Genomic DNA, 14491 nt, shown 5'->3' on the forward strand with positions numbered 1-14491 from the left:
GGTCTGCATCTCATTCTTAGGATCGAGACCGTAGACATCGAGCCCAAGATTGGCGGCAGCGCGTCCGAACGTATCTGGATGGTCACCAATGATACAGACCTTCTCGTTCTCCTAGAGCATATTATTGATCATGTCGGCCAGCATATAGTATTTAGGGGTCGGCTAGATATCAATGTGGAGCATAGCGGAATTAATAGGACACCACGGACACCTAGGCGCTAGACCGTGCGTATATCGGCGGTACGAAAACGCATAGGGTCATCGAGCCCTATGGCTATAGTGGTGCTGAACTGAAAGACCGCATCTGGACCGAAAAGAAAATGTGAAAATGAAACGGTATAAGGTATAAGCTTGGGCCGACTCATCCTCATTATAGACCATATCCCACGAGCCCAGAAACGGGGCACAGCGCCGGACGGCAGTGGCAAGGTGATCAAAGTCACGAACAGGGTGGCACCACCGCCGGCAACCTCCATACGTTTAGGGTACGCACCAGCCTCATCTGTGTGCATAGAGAAGGCCTCACTCGACTGGGTATACAACTGCGCGTGCTTGGCGCTGGTGTAGACCCCAAGTTTGGCGAGTGTGACCGCATCGAGGCTGCTGACTCGGTGCACCGTGCGAATCAGGCGGACTGGGAGGGCCTTCGCCTCACTCAACTCCTCCGCAGGCATCTCTGCGATGCAGACATGAGACTCATCAGACAACAAGTCCTCAGCCGGATCGAGATTGGGTCGGACTCGAAACGCGAAACGGATCGGCAGCGCCATTGCGGCTACTTCTTCACTAAACCTGAAACCTTTGTAATTGATAAAGCAAGGAAGAAGGTCTACTACTCGCGCAGTGGACCTCGCTCGCGCGAGGGGCAGACCCTACGCAATCCCTCAATGCAGCATTGGAGAATTTGAAGAATACCTTGACAGAGGAGCAAAAGCGAGACTTTCAAAAAAGCACCACGACACCAGATACTGCGAGCGTCATAGAGTTTGTCGCAGAAATCGATGCTAGGAATAGCAGCACGATGAGGAGGAAATGAGTGTCAGGAATCTAAGTACAAGATCCACTAGAATGTTCCTAGTACACATATAGTACCTGGCTACATCACTAGTGCCGAAGTGTCCTATCCTACAACCTGAGATGAAGGAGGTCCCACCAAGCCCTAGTTTGACTACATATGGGTAGTGTTATATCAATCTTGAGCTTTTTCAGACTACTGATCCGTCAATACACTTAGGCACGATATATACTTCATTATACATACCGGCTTTATTTCAGCTTATAGCCCAGTTCATCTCATATAAAATGGACTGGATAGCTAAGATATGTGTATCTACTATAGGCCTAAACTTGAACCACACAGAATAACCACATGGAAATTAAAATATCGTACATTGGTTCTTTTTTTTTTTAATACTATTTCTGTGTTATCAACTAAATGCAACTTCATGTCGTCCGGGTACACGTATGAACCCATAAAGATCCTATGAATCAAACGACAATAACAAGAATACACCCGTCCCGTTTCCACACCCCCGAGATCCATCGATCTTCATCCTCTCATCACCACTTGTGCTTTTCCTTAGTCCCAGCTCGCGGAGCCCAGGGCACCATTTGTTTTCCCAAGTAAGTGGACGACTCCTTGACCGTACCTGTACCACCCTGGCTGGGGTCGTTCGACGTGTTCGTGTGCTTGTCAAGAGTGGCCGTACCTCTATTGTGGTAGCCCACAGCATCGATCTTCTGAACGACAGTTTTGGCAAGTTGGAACATTGCGCCAATTCCCGAATGACCGACTTCCGCTCCGAGGGTACTGAGCTCCTGGTTCGCAGTAGAGGGGACGACATTCGCGACGTCTGCACCGAGAAGATCTGTCGCACACCAGGACCCATTGCGGTCACCAGGCTGGAGGAAGGAATTTGATTTCATTATGTCATCCACTTTGCTACTGACAATCGAGGCTTGCCACCACTGCTTTCCATCTTTGACCGGTTTCTCAATCGGGACGTTCTGCAAAACCATGACACCCTGATCCAGAACGGAAGGGGTGGCAAGGAGCTCTTGAGTTTCGCTGATTTGGAGAAATATGTCCTTGCTCTTTTGCGAGAGGTAAGAGTGACGGCTCCACCGTTCCATGAACACCTTGTCAACTTTGATCTTTGACACAGGGGGAACACGGACCAGCATACGAAGGTTTTTATTGTTTGGCTCTATCTGGATGCTTTTCGCCATCATTCGTGCAGCTTCTTCAAGCTCTGGGCCGGCGCCCGTATTGTACTCGATAAAGCCTCGTACTCTGGCAGCTGCATCCCAGACTTGTGAAGGGAAACTCAAGTGCACCGTGCCCAGCGAGACCTCGGGGTAGCGGATCATAGCATCTCCATATTCATTAACTGAAACGACAATGGTCCTGTTCGGACCGACGCGGCACCAGAACTCGTACTTCACGCCTCGGTGGCTGTACTTTTGGTCGAACAAGCGACTTTGGTTGACTTCCAAGTCGATGAGGAAGTCAATGTCCGCAGGAGATGAAGTCAAACGTTCGAAGAATGAAATTGGAGGTGGTGTCAAGTTATGCTCCGAGAAGAACAGCTGATGAACCTCCTTGTAACTCATCTCCCTCTCTTTGGTTGAAGCCGGCAGGCTGGGCATGAACATAAGCCCGAACTGGATTTCAAGGCTCAACATTCCGGGAAAGCTGCCAACCGAATCAAAAATTGGTTGAAGGAAGCGAAACAGAGTCTCTGTTGACTCATGCATGTGCTTTTCTCTTGATGATTTCACAGTCGCCTTCGCGGGCAACGCAGTGCTTTTTTGTGGCTGTGCTTCTGTTGGTTTGGATCCTATTCTTCGCTGCCAGAAGTTAGAAACGGGGGCTTCAACCTTTTCCTCGTTCTCTGAGTTGCGTCCAATATTTTCCTTCCGCTGCAAGGCATTAGCAGTGTGAACTTCAATCTTTGCCTTCCTCACTGCTTTGGTTACTTCATCCACCCATTGAAAGGCCTTGTCGGGAGGCCGCTGATGGAACATTGTCTCGTGGAATTCTCTTGTCTGAGCTTCATCTGAGACAGCCAGGTTTTCGGCAACCTCTGCTTCCGCATCTTGCTCGCCATTTTCGGACTTGGATTGTTTCAAAGAATCACGGTCCAAGTGAGGAGAAAGCATATGAGCTGAGATATCAATGAGGTCAGGATGAAGAAAGGGCACTCTCTCAGTACCCTGACCAGGGTGTTGGCGCTGCTGAGTATTATCACGCGGGGCACTATCATGCGGCATAGAAGACAGAGCTCGAGGTGCAGGATGAACAATGCTAGCATCAAGAGGTAGCGCGATCTCCTCTATGCTGGAAATTTCTGGGACAGGATTATCCTTGATCTGCCGAAGCAGGTATTCCAGTGCTACCTCATCGGCCTTGCTGCGGAATTCGCGAGCCTGTTCGTGTTTCTGTTTGTCTTCGGATACGTCGCTCTCATGAGAAGAACTAGCAACATCCGAATCAGGCAATGGCACACTTGTAACGAGCCCTGGTTGGAAAGGCTCGCTAGAAACAGACGCTGGAGTTGTCGCACTGGGCATCATCGGATCTTGGGTTGGCTCAGGACAAGGAGAGACGCTCCGAGTTAGCCGAGATTGCCTACTTGTCTCATCGATATTGGGCATATCGAAAATATCACCAGTCTCAGTAAAGGTGGGGGCCTCGCCATGCCGGAATTGGCCATGTCGAGCATCTGTAGACTGTTCCTGAACACCACTCGATGAGGCCGTGGCCAGTGGATCGAACACAGGAATGTTCTGAAAACCACTGTTGAGGCTTGTCACCTCGCAATCAAGATCAATCAGGTCTTCTGTTTCCTTTGTGGCGCGATCTGGCCGAGTGGATGTGGTGGTTGGCTGTTGATCCGTTATCTTTGGTTTGTTGGACACTTCGTCTATTCCGGTTTCCCTCGGGGGCTTGGCCGTCTCAAGCATTAGCTTTATCTCCCCCATCACTGAATCAACACTTCGCGCTGGAGGCCTCGTAATCACCTTCAAATTCATTGTCTCGGCTATGTCGAGGGGCCCGGACCTCTCTACTCTTGGTGGTCGGCGCCGAGTGGTTAGCTCTGCTGCTTGGCTAGGAGAGATAGGCAAAATAGTTGCATTTGGCGTGTCTCCCGGCTGTTTGGGGGTTGCACTCGGAGAGGATAGAGCTGCGAGACGAGGTGTAGCAAGTGACTTTCGTTCCTCAGTAGAGGTAGAATATGTTGAAGAGACAGGACCGGTTGCCTCAGACATTGTTCCCGATGTTTGAGAAGCTGCATTTGGAGCAGTGCGGTCAGTCGAGCTGCGAAGAAGACTAATGGGTCCTTTCTGCTGAGACAGTGAGACTGATGGACCGGTTAACTGTTGCTTCCTGTTTCTCTCCACATAGCTAAGTCTGCCAAACATGGAGGGACTTGGTCCATGAGAGGTGTCTGTTGGATTTTCTTGTCGAGACTGGCTAGAGGTTGCTACGGTTCCATCTGGTAGCTTAACCACGCGTCCTTTGACGCCTGCGGGGTTGGGCTTGAACGGACCAATATGTCTCCGGTCCAGTGGCACAGAAACACTGGGCTCAGACTTGGGCGCAACAAGCTTAGGGGAGGTGGGCTGGTCTCCCAGCGGCCTTTTGGTATGATTTTCGGTTGCCAATGGCCGTTTATCGGCACCCCGAGAGATCCATTTATCGACATCCTTTGCCTTGCCAGTAGATAGATACGGGTGCCGAGAATCGCTCTTCTCAGGAGAGGTCTCACTTTTAGGCGCGAGATGCTGGTCAATTTTCCCTAGAGCGGGATTGGCTTTCCGGCCGATCTCTGGGAAATGATAGTCTTCCCAGTCTCGAGTAATTCTCGCATCTTTCAGGGGGCACTTGCGGCGGCTGCCGAAGTTTCCGAAGTGGACGGAACTCATTGGCAAATTCGTCGAATTCGCAGACCACCAGAGTCATTATATTCGGGAGACGAAGAGAGGCATTTCGGTCAATTAAAATGCGCCCCAAGGCAGTGGCGCTGATCTGCGAATATGCCATGATGCGAAAGGTAGCGTCTTCTCGCTTCGGAGTGAAGATACTCACCCCTCGGTTTGGGTTCTCAATGAGATCCTAGAGAATATTAGCATGCAGGACTGGGAAAAAGAAGACTCAGGACCATACCAAACATTCTTCAAGGGAGTCGAGTATATCCATTGCCTCATCGATGTGGTCCATGTGTTGTGCAGAAATACGGAGCCCTCGAGCTCCCTGCACTTTGATTTGTGTTTTCGTCATTTTGGAAATACGAAGTAGCAGAGGGCCCGAGGCATGAGAGATTGGACCCAATCCCGCCTGCGACGGATACCAGAACTTGACAATGGATTCATCGTCAGTGGGTTGTGTCGGCATAATATCCTCCACTAAGGTTTCCACCTTTGGCTGCGCATCACTTCCATAGCCAGGGAGGGGATTGGGATCGAAGTAGGTCGAGATTGGAAGTTGACGAACTCTTGGCATCTTGGGTAGAGCACACGTTAGTACAATATAACTTGGATGTTGGGGAGGCATGGACACATACCTCAAGTAGATCATCGTCGCGGTGCTCTTCGATATAGTTTGCAAGGAGCGACGTGATTTGGACGTCAAATTCCTCATCGAACTGACCAGTGACGACCAAGATCTGGGTAGGGTTAGCAAAGCCTCCATTGTAAATAGTGTACAAAACCCACATGTTTATCACGTTGATACTCGACCTTGATCGAAGCACCGGGATTCAATGCCCTATAAAAAAAGTCAGTTTTCATCAAGGTGAATATGCATAAGTAATATGGCATACTTGAGCTTATCTCCGATTTCGGGAATCTATATCAAGTCTGGTCAGTCCCGGCCATGCAGAATGATAAGTATGCGGATAGTAAGCTTACCCCTTGATCCTCCAGTGACCACATTGAAGTCAAATAAAGGGTCCGTTTGTTAGCCATCTTGGTGCCGCTTGGGAGCTTTGCGTGGACTGCGTGATTATGCGGACTTGAATGGATTGAAGATTGAAGTAGGCCGGAGGTAAATGAATTGGAGCCGGACGTCAGTCGGACGGATGCGAATAGATTGGGGACGGAATGCCGGGCCTTCGATCGATTTGAAGACCTGGATTAGAATGAAAAATGGATGGAGGAAGCAAGGTAACTAGTTCGATTGGCCCCGGGAAAGCGACAATCGATTAAGTAAGAGGCAGGTGAAAGCCAACCGATTACACAAGGCTAGGAAAACAGCGCCTAGGCAATCGATTGATAGGGCACACCGTAGTTAACAGTGCATATGAGACGAAGATGAAGATGACGGAGGATGAGCAGCAAAGGGCGACGAAGAGAGAGGAAGCGGGGGGTGAAGTAAAGTCGAATGAGATACGGTTCCTATTATGGCAGCGGCAATGCTCAAGCCTTTGCGAATGGAAGGAACAATCGGGGTCTCGGCGTCTATCAACTCTAGAAGTCAGTGGCAGGCAACGCTGCGTGAACGTGTGGTGCTATCTTGTATCTATGGAGAGTACATATAGGACAAATCAAAGCAAAGTAGAAAGAGTATAAATTTCAGAGTTAAGCATAATAAAACGTCCATAAGTTCTAGTCCGAAAGGAAATATGTAGCCACTCTTTAATGGTGTCTTGAACATAAGCAAGAATCAAGACTTGCCATAATGTTCACGGTGTAATCATATCCAGGCAAAATAATGCAGGTCGTCAGGCGTCATATCTAACAGGGGGGTAACAATACAACATTGAACAGGGAAAAGTGAAAATGCAGGTGAAAGTAAGAAATACAAAAATCAAGAGATACACGACCGGATTGAACTCTGCCACGGGTATCTGCTGCAAAGGGAAACAAAACGCCATGCACCGGCCAACAATGGTCTATGAGAAACGAAGATGAGTGGTGGGTAGGGCGTGGGTGGTCAAGACATGGGATCGAGTGGGAAGGTGAAACCGGGGCGGGAAAATGAAGTTGGAGGGCGGTGTGGGAGTTGGCGGTAGGTATTGAGGGATCCGAGCAGAAAGGAGAGAGGAGGATGTTGATAGACAATTCGCATGGCTGGGGTTGAGGTTTGGCACAAACAAGAGAAACGCTCGGGTTATTCCGTGCTTTGTCGACTTTCATTGAGCCGGATCGCCCATTTCATTTCTGTCTCGGTCTCCTTGAGCTGATCAAGAACCCCAGCGATCATATCGTTATTGGATTTGGCCGATTCAATGGTTTCGCGGAAGTCGTTATCCTTCAATTCCTTATACGCAGAGTGCTGGGCGAGCAGCTTCTCATAAGACTCCTTGAGGGAGTCGAATTCCCTGTTCTTCTGATCTGCAAGAACCTCCAGCCGCTCAGTGGAGTGTATATGTGTTTTCTGCGCATTGGCGATAGTCGTGAATTCGGACCAGATGGCATTGATGCGTTTTGTAAACTCCGCCTTGTCGCGTTTTGTCGTGCTGGACAGCACCTCATACTGTGTCTCGTGGTGCTTGGCGATCTCTAGTGACCGGGCTTGTTCACGGTTGTGGTTCTCCCGCTCCTCACGCATCATCTGGTTAGTCTGGTTTGCGCCCATTTCCGCTTCCTCTCGCTTGCTGCGCTCGTGCTGGAGCTCCGTTCTTAGTTCCTCCAGCTTCCGGTCTTTCCGTGCAATTGAGTTGAGGTTGGTCTCGTTGACTTGCTCAAGGTTCCGTAGGCGCTCGTTCATGTTTTGTTGCTGGATCTTGTAGGCCTCATTCGTTCTTTGGTACTCCTCCGCGCGGGACTTGTAGAGTGTGCATTCACGCGTTAAACGCGCTATTTCCTCCTGGAGATTGTGGATAACACGGCCTGATTTCCCTGTCGCTGCGTGGCCGACTGCGGACCACTCTGACGTGGGGGTCTCGCCATTGCTCGTCTCGGCGGGGGTCGCGGAAGGGTTCGGAGGGTTCGAAGGAAACGAGGAGGCTGGAGTATAGTCACCTGGAGGGCGGGGATTGTAAGCTTGAGATGTAGAGGGAGTAGGATCGGGATCACCAACCATTCTGGCCTTCGGCGGCTGGTTCGTCGAGGAATCCGTTATGCTGGTGCATGTTCAATTGTGTGTCCACATGCGGGAGCTTGACTTGTGGTGCTTCTGCACGGATAGGGGGGTCAGCAGCAATCGGTATAAGATTTTTGCTAGGGCTGAGACGCTTCATGACCCGTTTGAAGCCCCCCATGGTGACCGCCCGCGCCTGTCATGAGGAACCGGATGGGAAGAGCAAGATGGGAGTAAAAGCTAGTGGGCCTGTGAAGGGAAAGGCTCATACCAATATTAGAAGCCAATTGAGCTATGATGTGAGGTCGTTGTCTTATGATTTCGCTTATTCAGCTAGACATCGCAAGGGAGGCCTCAGATCAATAAAGGCGCTGTCTCATACGATCATCAAAGATCATCGGAGAATTAAGACAAAATGATGCAGAATATTCCAAAACAATGAAGTAGCGGTAAGAAGAGTTGAAGTTGGAAGATCAGTCATGGTTCTTTGTGGTCCACCTCCGCGTCTGTGACGGAATGCCATGGCGCTAGCGGAGAACGACAGGTCTTGTTTTCTTTCTTTGCTTTTTCCTTCGTGTTTCGGTTTGGGTTCCCATTTCTGATGCATTGAATATGCTAAAAGTAATTGATTGCTTCCTGAATGCCTCAAGCCACCTATATATCAACGATATCCAGGGGGATCCTATATACAGGAGGTTATACCAGTTTTTCGCAACTCCACCAAAACACCCAGTCCAAAGATGAGACCAACAACGCCAAAACAGATGAATGAACTAGACAAGGTAGGCCAACAGACCGACAATACCCATTACCAACTGTACAGAGTATTGTGGGATAGAAGCACCGCCAGTCTGCGCGCTTTCGGTGGAGGATGCTTCTTTGCCATGGACAATCTCAGTGCCGGTAGCCCTCACGCTGTCCGTGGAGCTGGGAGCGGCAGAGCTAGATGGGCTACCAGATGGGCTGGCAGCAGAGCTTATGAGGGCCTTACTGGCAGTGCTAGTCATTGTGGTCTGGGTTCCTTGGGTTGACTCGGTAGTACCACCAGTGGTCTGGGTGTTAGGGGCGGTAGTGCTGCCGGTGGTACCGGTAGTGGCGTCAGTTGCGGTACCAGTGGTTGCAGCAGTAGTGGCAGCAGCGCCACTTTCAGAGGTGATATCCTTAGCTTCGGGAAGCGCAGCGGCGGGATTGCTGCCCCCCCCTTCAGCAGAGCGGTATAGTTAGTCTGGTCTTTCTGTTTGATTTGGAAGGCGTATGTATCGGCCTTTTTGACAGAGTCGTCAGGAGTCCAGGTGAAAGTACCCCCCTTGGCCTGGCCAGTGATTGGCTTGACGTCCTGCAGGTTGCCCGCGTTACCTTGGCGGAGGAGGATGGTGACAGGCTAAATAGGGTCAGTTTTTTATGATTGAACATCAGGGGTGATTTATGTTACCTCATCAGGAGTAGCACCAGTCCATGTGAGCGTGACCGGCTTGCCAGGTTCGAGGGGCTCCTTGGGCCAGGAAGTGAAGGATAGAGGGTCGGCGGCGAGACCAAGGGACACAAGGGAAGCCGTGACGGCGAGGACACTCTTGGAGAAATGCATCGTGATTAAAGGAAGTCAATAGACGGTTTGCCTTTAAGGAAAGTGAGGTGATATCAGAACGATTGTGTGATATTCGCGTACTAGGTGAGGGGGGACGGAGAACGCGATACAACTTTCGAGAACTTCGGTGGCGCATCGCGATTCTTAACTAGCGGCAAGAATTGCCTAGATCTCTCCCAGACCCACAGAAGTGACATTGGAAGTCGCTTGTTGGTATTCCGACGCTGAGACCAAAGGGCGTTTTGGGAGAATGTTGCATTCCGATAGCCCTAATAGTGAAGCATCAACACGCCTAAGGAAGCATGTCGTCCACCTTGGCTGGGGAATGCCTGCTAGCAATTGGGAATTCTTGAGACGAATTTAGTTTACGACTTTGCCTGGGAAAGCTGCAATTTTTTTGTGGCGAGAGTATGGGAGTCATACTGTCACCTCAGTATCATCGGCCGAACTGACTCGTTGACTGCGGCTTGGCTTCACTTTCTAATAGTGGCTGAAAGCCTGCAACAATGGTTCAGCAATAAAACGAAAAGCTCATAACTCGACTCTCATGGCCCAATAACATGACTCGCCGGGAAATGCTAGAATGCCATCCCTTTCCGGTTTGTTTTGGTGGGGACTAATCTATATATTGTAGGGCTATGGCGATCCACAATATCATTTCTTGCACACCATAAAGCATTTTTTGAGCCTTTTTCTATAATGGATCTCATACCAAGGGGTGCCATATGTTTAGTGGTATGATCTGGAGGTTGGGGTAAATTGATCGCCATCCATACAGCACGGGGAATATTGGATCTTTCCCCAGCCTTCCACTCAATCACCTGTTTATACCAACAGAGTTCAAAACCGTAAGCTTATGTAGATAGGGAATGATATTAGCAATAGCAATAATACCACGGAGTAAATTGGATCTGAAAGAATGTATAGGACTGGATGTTACAGGATCAAAGAATATATATCTCTGACTTTGATCACTACAACATAAGCAGGAGCTGAATTGGCTTCATCCACCTATGATATTATAGAGCATCAATTATCCCCAAAACCTATCAAGTGCGTTACAGCTATCATTGATCTGCTACAGAGTATATGTTGCAGAGCTGTCCTGTGACCATTGCCGCGACACCCATATCGAATGTCTACTTTCAGCTTTGGGACCGCGCTAGGGTTAGACTTGCAGCAAGGGATGTGTTGGTAGACGATCATTCATCTTCCAGGTAGGGATGAGACTATACCCCACAATATCTAAACGCTTGGTGTGACTTCATTGTTAAACAAATTGAATTGGTATACGCTGATATATGAAACCTCAGAACTCCCACAAATTCCGCATGAAACACCCTGGACCAGAGTCCACATGGCCATCTTCCTCTAGTAGACGATCTGTGAAGATACGCTTGGGAATCTGATACTCGACTACAGGAATCTTCTTGAGATTCCTCTCTTCCACTCCAAGGTCTGCAGTTACCATGCCGGCATATGTGTGATCAAGGAAATCTTCCAAACTGTATGCTTGCTTTGTGAACTGCTCGGAGATGATCCGTGCAATGGCCGCAACGTTGGGGTGGAAGTGAGATTGAAGCGTCACGATCTCCCAAAGACTGCTTTCAATCGCGTTGGTCATGTTGGGGTCGGACTCGTTTGGATCGAACGGATCGTCCATGCCTTCTTTTTCCACTTGTGCCAGGAGATCCTTATCCCGAATAGATCGATGCATCATGAATGTAGTTGTGGGGTGGTTCTTGAAAAAGTTGTACATGAACGGAACGATCACCACAATAGCAGGGGGAGGAGCGTTCAGAGCAAGGCGAGCGAGACGCTTGATGAAGCTGGCCACCAATGTGGACGGAAGATGGGTTGAGGACAAGAAGGTGTTCAGCAATCGGAAGAATCGTGATCTGTGCTTTGAGTGCAGCAGCTCGGAGTCTAGGAGAGAGTACAGCTTGGTGTAGAATTGAGGGTAGTCCAGGTTCTTTTCCTGGATCAGGTAGAAGAGACCAGACAGTGCGAGGAGAGATGTCGCACCACCGACATTGTATGAGTCCGTCAAGAAGTCCATCAGCAGTTCCGGTCGGTTGAACCACGGCTCGATGTTATGCACCATCATACGCAGCAGGCTTTTGCGCTGCGATTGCGAGAGGTTGTTTCGTAGAATGGCTAGCCATGCCTCCTGCGCCTGCTTCCTGTGGGAGTTTGCCGAAACTAAGCGCTTATTCTTGGTATCACGTTTCGCGTAGAAGTTCTCGAACTTGTGTTCCGGTCCAGGTACCTCATCGCAGGTCTGAAGGATCTTAATCAGAATTTCAAGGATTTCGGGGGATCGTGTGGTAGATGCATAGTCACTGGTATAAAGTTAGTCGCAAGTCTCGCTAGCAGGGAAAAGGTACACATACGCCATCTGTGTGAAAGTGTAATATCTCACATCCTCATACTCCTTCACAAACTTGGCTACGGCTTCGGACTGCAGATCCTCGCCGTTGTGGGCCTCAATGATGGCCGCAAAAATATCCTTGAAGAAACCCGTTGACCAAACATTATTCTCGGCACCTGGGATATGAGCGAGACGTTCCTTGACAATGCGCATGCTCAGTGTCAGAGCGGCAATCTAGAGATCGTCAGTAATAGTAATCCACGCCAGATCAGAGCACACATACCTGAGAGGCCGCATCTGCCTCGCGCATGATGGCCACAAGAGCATTCTGATAATCAAGGCAACGCTCCTTCAACCATGCCACAATGATCTTTTCGTTCTCGGCGGCGCGGCTTGACTCGGTCAAATTTCCTCCGGCGATCAATCGACTGAATACACGGCAAAGAGAGACGGCCACAGCCATCTCGGGGTTCTCAGCCGACTTCTCGACATTGAGCATGGAGAGGAGGGTCGCAATATTGTTATAGCCCTTCCGCGACTCCGCAATTTGATTCTCTAGCTCTTGAATAGTAGACAGTTTCTCGGCGAAATTGTCATCGGCGACAGCGCGGCGTTTGGAGGATGGGCCGCTGGCATTCTTGCCGCTCTTGCGCTTCTTAGAGCTCGAATCCGTAACAAGTGCGGGCATTTTGGGCAGGTGTCTTGTAATGCGTGAATAGTTTATCTGCAACTTTTTTTATCGTTTGGACCATCTCGGAAGCTGGTTTTTCCGAGGAACGGAATCACCGCCCGAAACGGCTAGCGTCTTCACCTCCTAGCCATCCCGAACCTCAAGTCTCCTCAATTCCGTTCACCCACCCCATTGACCAAGATTCTTCCATCTGCAACAATGGCTTCGCGTCTTGCTAAGAGCGCCATTGGTACGCTTTTTACGAACCTCGACCGTCTGATCGACTCGATGCCTTTAGTTACTAACTCACCTTAGGCGCATCCCGACTCCGGCCGGCTCTTCCCGCCCGTGGTGTCCCTGCCGTCACTGCCAACCTGACCTCCTCTCGTCAGGCCTCCAACGTCCCCGCCGAGGAGCCCGCTAAGAAGGCGCAGTCGATCCTGAACGCCGTCCCCGGTAACTCCCTGGTCACCAAGACCGCTACCCTGTCTGCCGCCGCCGGTCTGTCCATCGCCGCCATCAGTAACGAGCTGTACGTCATGAACGAGGAGACCGTCGCTGCTTTCTGTCTGCTGTCTGTCTTCACCGCTGTTGGCAAGTACGGTGGTCCCGCCTACCGCGAGTGGGCCGAGGGTCAGGTCCAGAAGCACAAGGACATCCTGAACGCTGCCCGTGCCGACCACACCAACGCTGTCCAGCAGCGTATCGACACCGTCTCCCAGATGTCTGGCGTTGTTGAGGTTACCAAGCAGCTCTTCGCTGTTTCCAAGGTAGGAATACTCGGTCGCGTATGTTGAGATTTGGGTTGTTGACAGTTCGTTTCAGGAAACCGCCCAGCTCGAGTCCCAGGCCTACGAGCTCCAGCAGCGCACTGCCCTCGCTGCCGAGGCCAAGCAGGTCCTCGACTCGTGGGTGCGTTACGAGAACCAGGTTAAGCAGCGCCAGCAGCGCGAGCTTGCCGAATCCGTCATTGCCAAGATCCAGAAGGAGCTTGAGAGCCCCAAGGTTCTCCAGCAGATCCTTCAGCAGAGCGTTGCTGATGTTGAGCGTGAGTTATCCACCCTCTGACTTTTACATAGAATGTAGCTAACAAGTTCTAGGCATCATGGCGTCCAAGGCCCTGTAAATGGGCTTTAGTATCCCACTGCATTCGGCATTGTGTACAAAACTATAAGGGCTATTTGCATCTGCCGAGTTAGACCTTGCAATACCATTTTGATTCTTACTCTATAATCGGACACGCATGGTGTCAAGGCATGTTCTCAAGCGTGGGTTCGGAAATGCCCACCGGCTGATGTCTGGCATATGAATCTGTTTGGGTCAGTTTCATCGTAGAACACTTTGACCAGAATATGATACGAAGAGATTCTCAAGAGTGTCCATTGATTGTAGGTACTGGTACCACTCTAGAGCTATGTAGTATGTACTTGGATGTACAACAGTGCCCATTTTATCCCCGGGGCAATGGCTGAGTCCATGCACCGGGGGCGCCCTATGATATGCAGGGTCCAATGCAGCACGCCACCGAGCCGTGGAGAATGCGATAAGATCTATATACTAAGGTTTCATCTATTTCATCTATTTATTGGAATTCTATGTGGCATATGTCCCTAGCAATATCCAAGTACTTCAAGTATTTAATATATCCAATTTGTGTGCACGCGGGATAATCAGCCAAGACCCCGGACCCCAGTCATCAGCCCGTGTAAGCCGCCCTACACAGCCACCGTTTATTCTTTGTGCCTGGCTATTTTAATGTATTGATCCTCAGCCCTACAAGTATTTCTGACAAGACCTCCCTCCTCCCTAACCTTACAACCCGACTATCACACATATACA

The 14491-nt window shown here is 50.0% G+C and overlaps 6 protein-coding genes across 6 annotated transcripts; 2 read left to right on the forward strand and 4 right to left on the reverse strand.

Moving 5' to 3' along the window:
* Positions 1–78: 78 nt before the first annotated feature.
* Positions 79–908, forward strand: N7489_008051 (uncharacterized protein; the record flags this gene model as incomplete). Its single annotated transcript, XM_056713801.1, has 3 exons — positions 79–147; positions 216–322; positions 377–908. The coding sequence occupies 3 exons, from the start codon at positions 79–81 to the stop codon at positions 906–908; spliced, it is 708 nt and encodes a 235-aa protein (XP_056567516.1).
* A 652-nt stretch (positions 909–1560) lies between these two features.
* N7489_008052 (uncharacterized protein) lies at positions 1561–5970 on the reverse strand (the record flags this gene model as incomplete). The annotated part of the gene is made up of 7 exons (XM_056713802.1): positions 1561–4832; positions 4921–5119; positions 5171–5506; positions 5568–5669; positions 5719–5770; positions 5826–5851; positions 5914–5970. 7 exons carry the CDS (start codon positions 5968–5970, stop codon positions 1561–1563), a joined length of 4044 nt encoding a protein of 1347 aa, XP_056567517.1.
* Positions 5971–7114: 1144 nt separating this feature from the next.
* Positions 7115–8207, reverse strand: N7489_008053 (uncharacterized protein; the record flags this gene model as incomplete). Its single annotated transcript, XM_056713803.1, has 2 exons — positions 7115–7968; positions 8027–8207. 2 exons carry the CDS (start codon positions 8205–8207, stop codon positions 7115–7117), a joined length of 1035 nt encoding a protein of 344 aa, XP_056567518.1.
* A 592-nt stretch (positions 8208–8799) lies between these two features.
* N7489_008054 (uncharacterized protein) lies at positions 8800–9611 on the reverse strand (the record flags this gene model as incomplete). Its single annotated transcript, XM_056713804.1, has 3 exons — positions 8800–9227; positions 9329–9407; positions 9459–9611. 3 exons carry the CDS (start codon positions 9609–9611, stop codon positions 8800–8802), a joined length of 660 nt encoding a protein of 219 aa, XP_056567519.1.
* A 1309-nt stretch (positions 9612–10920) lies between these two features.
* Positions 10921–12670, reverse strand: noc4 (ribosome biosynthesis protein NOC4; the record flags this gene model as incomplete). Its single annotated transcript, XM_056713805.1, has 3 exons — positions 10921–11953; positions 12005–12216; positions 12266–12670. The coding sequence occupies 3 exons, from the start codon at positions 12668–12670 to the stop codon at positions 10921–10923; spliced, it is 1650 nt and encodes a 549-aa protein (XP_056567520.1).
* Positions 12671–12871: 201 nt separating this feature from the next.
* Positions 12872–13778, forward strand: atp4 (F1F0 ATP synthase subunit 4; the record flags this gene model as incomplete). Its single annotated transcript, XM_056713806.1, has 4 exons — positions 12872–12902; positions 12968–13422; positions 13478–13700; positions 13753–13778. The coding sequence occupies 4 exons, from the start codon at positions 12872–12874 to the stop codon at positions 13776–13778; spliced, it is 735 nt and encodes a 244-aa protein (XP_056567521.1).
* Between the last annotated feature and the right edge of the window lie 713 nt (positions 13779–14491).

Source organism: Penicillium chrysogenum (genome assembly GCF_028827035.1).
Source record: "Penicillium chrysogenum strain IBT 35668 chromosome Unknown utg000004l_segment0_segment0, whole genome shotgun sequence".
Lineage (NCBI taxonomy): Eukaryota > Fungi > Ascomycota > Eurotiomycetes > Eurotiales > Aspergillaceae > Penicillium > Penicillium chrysogenum.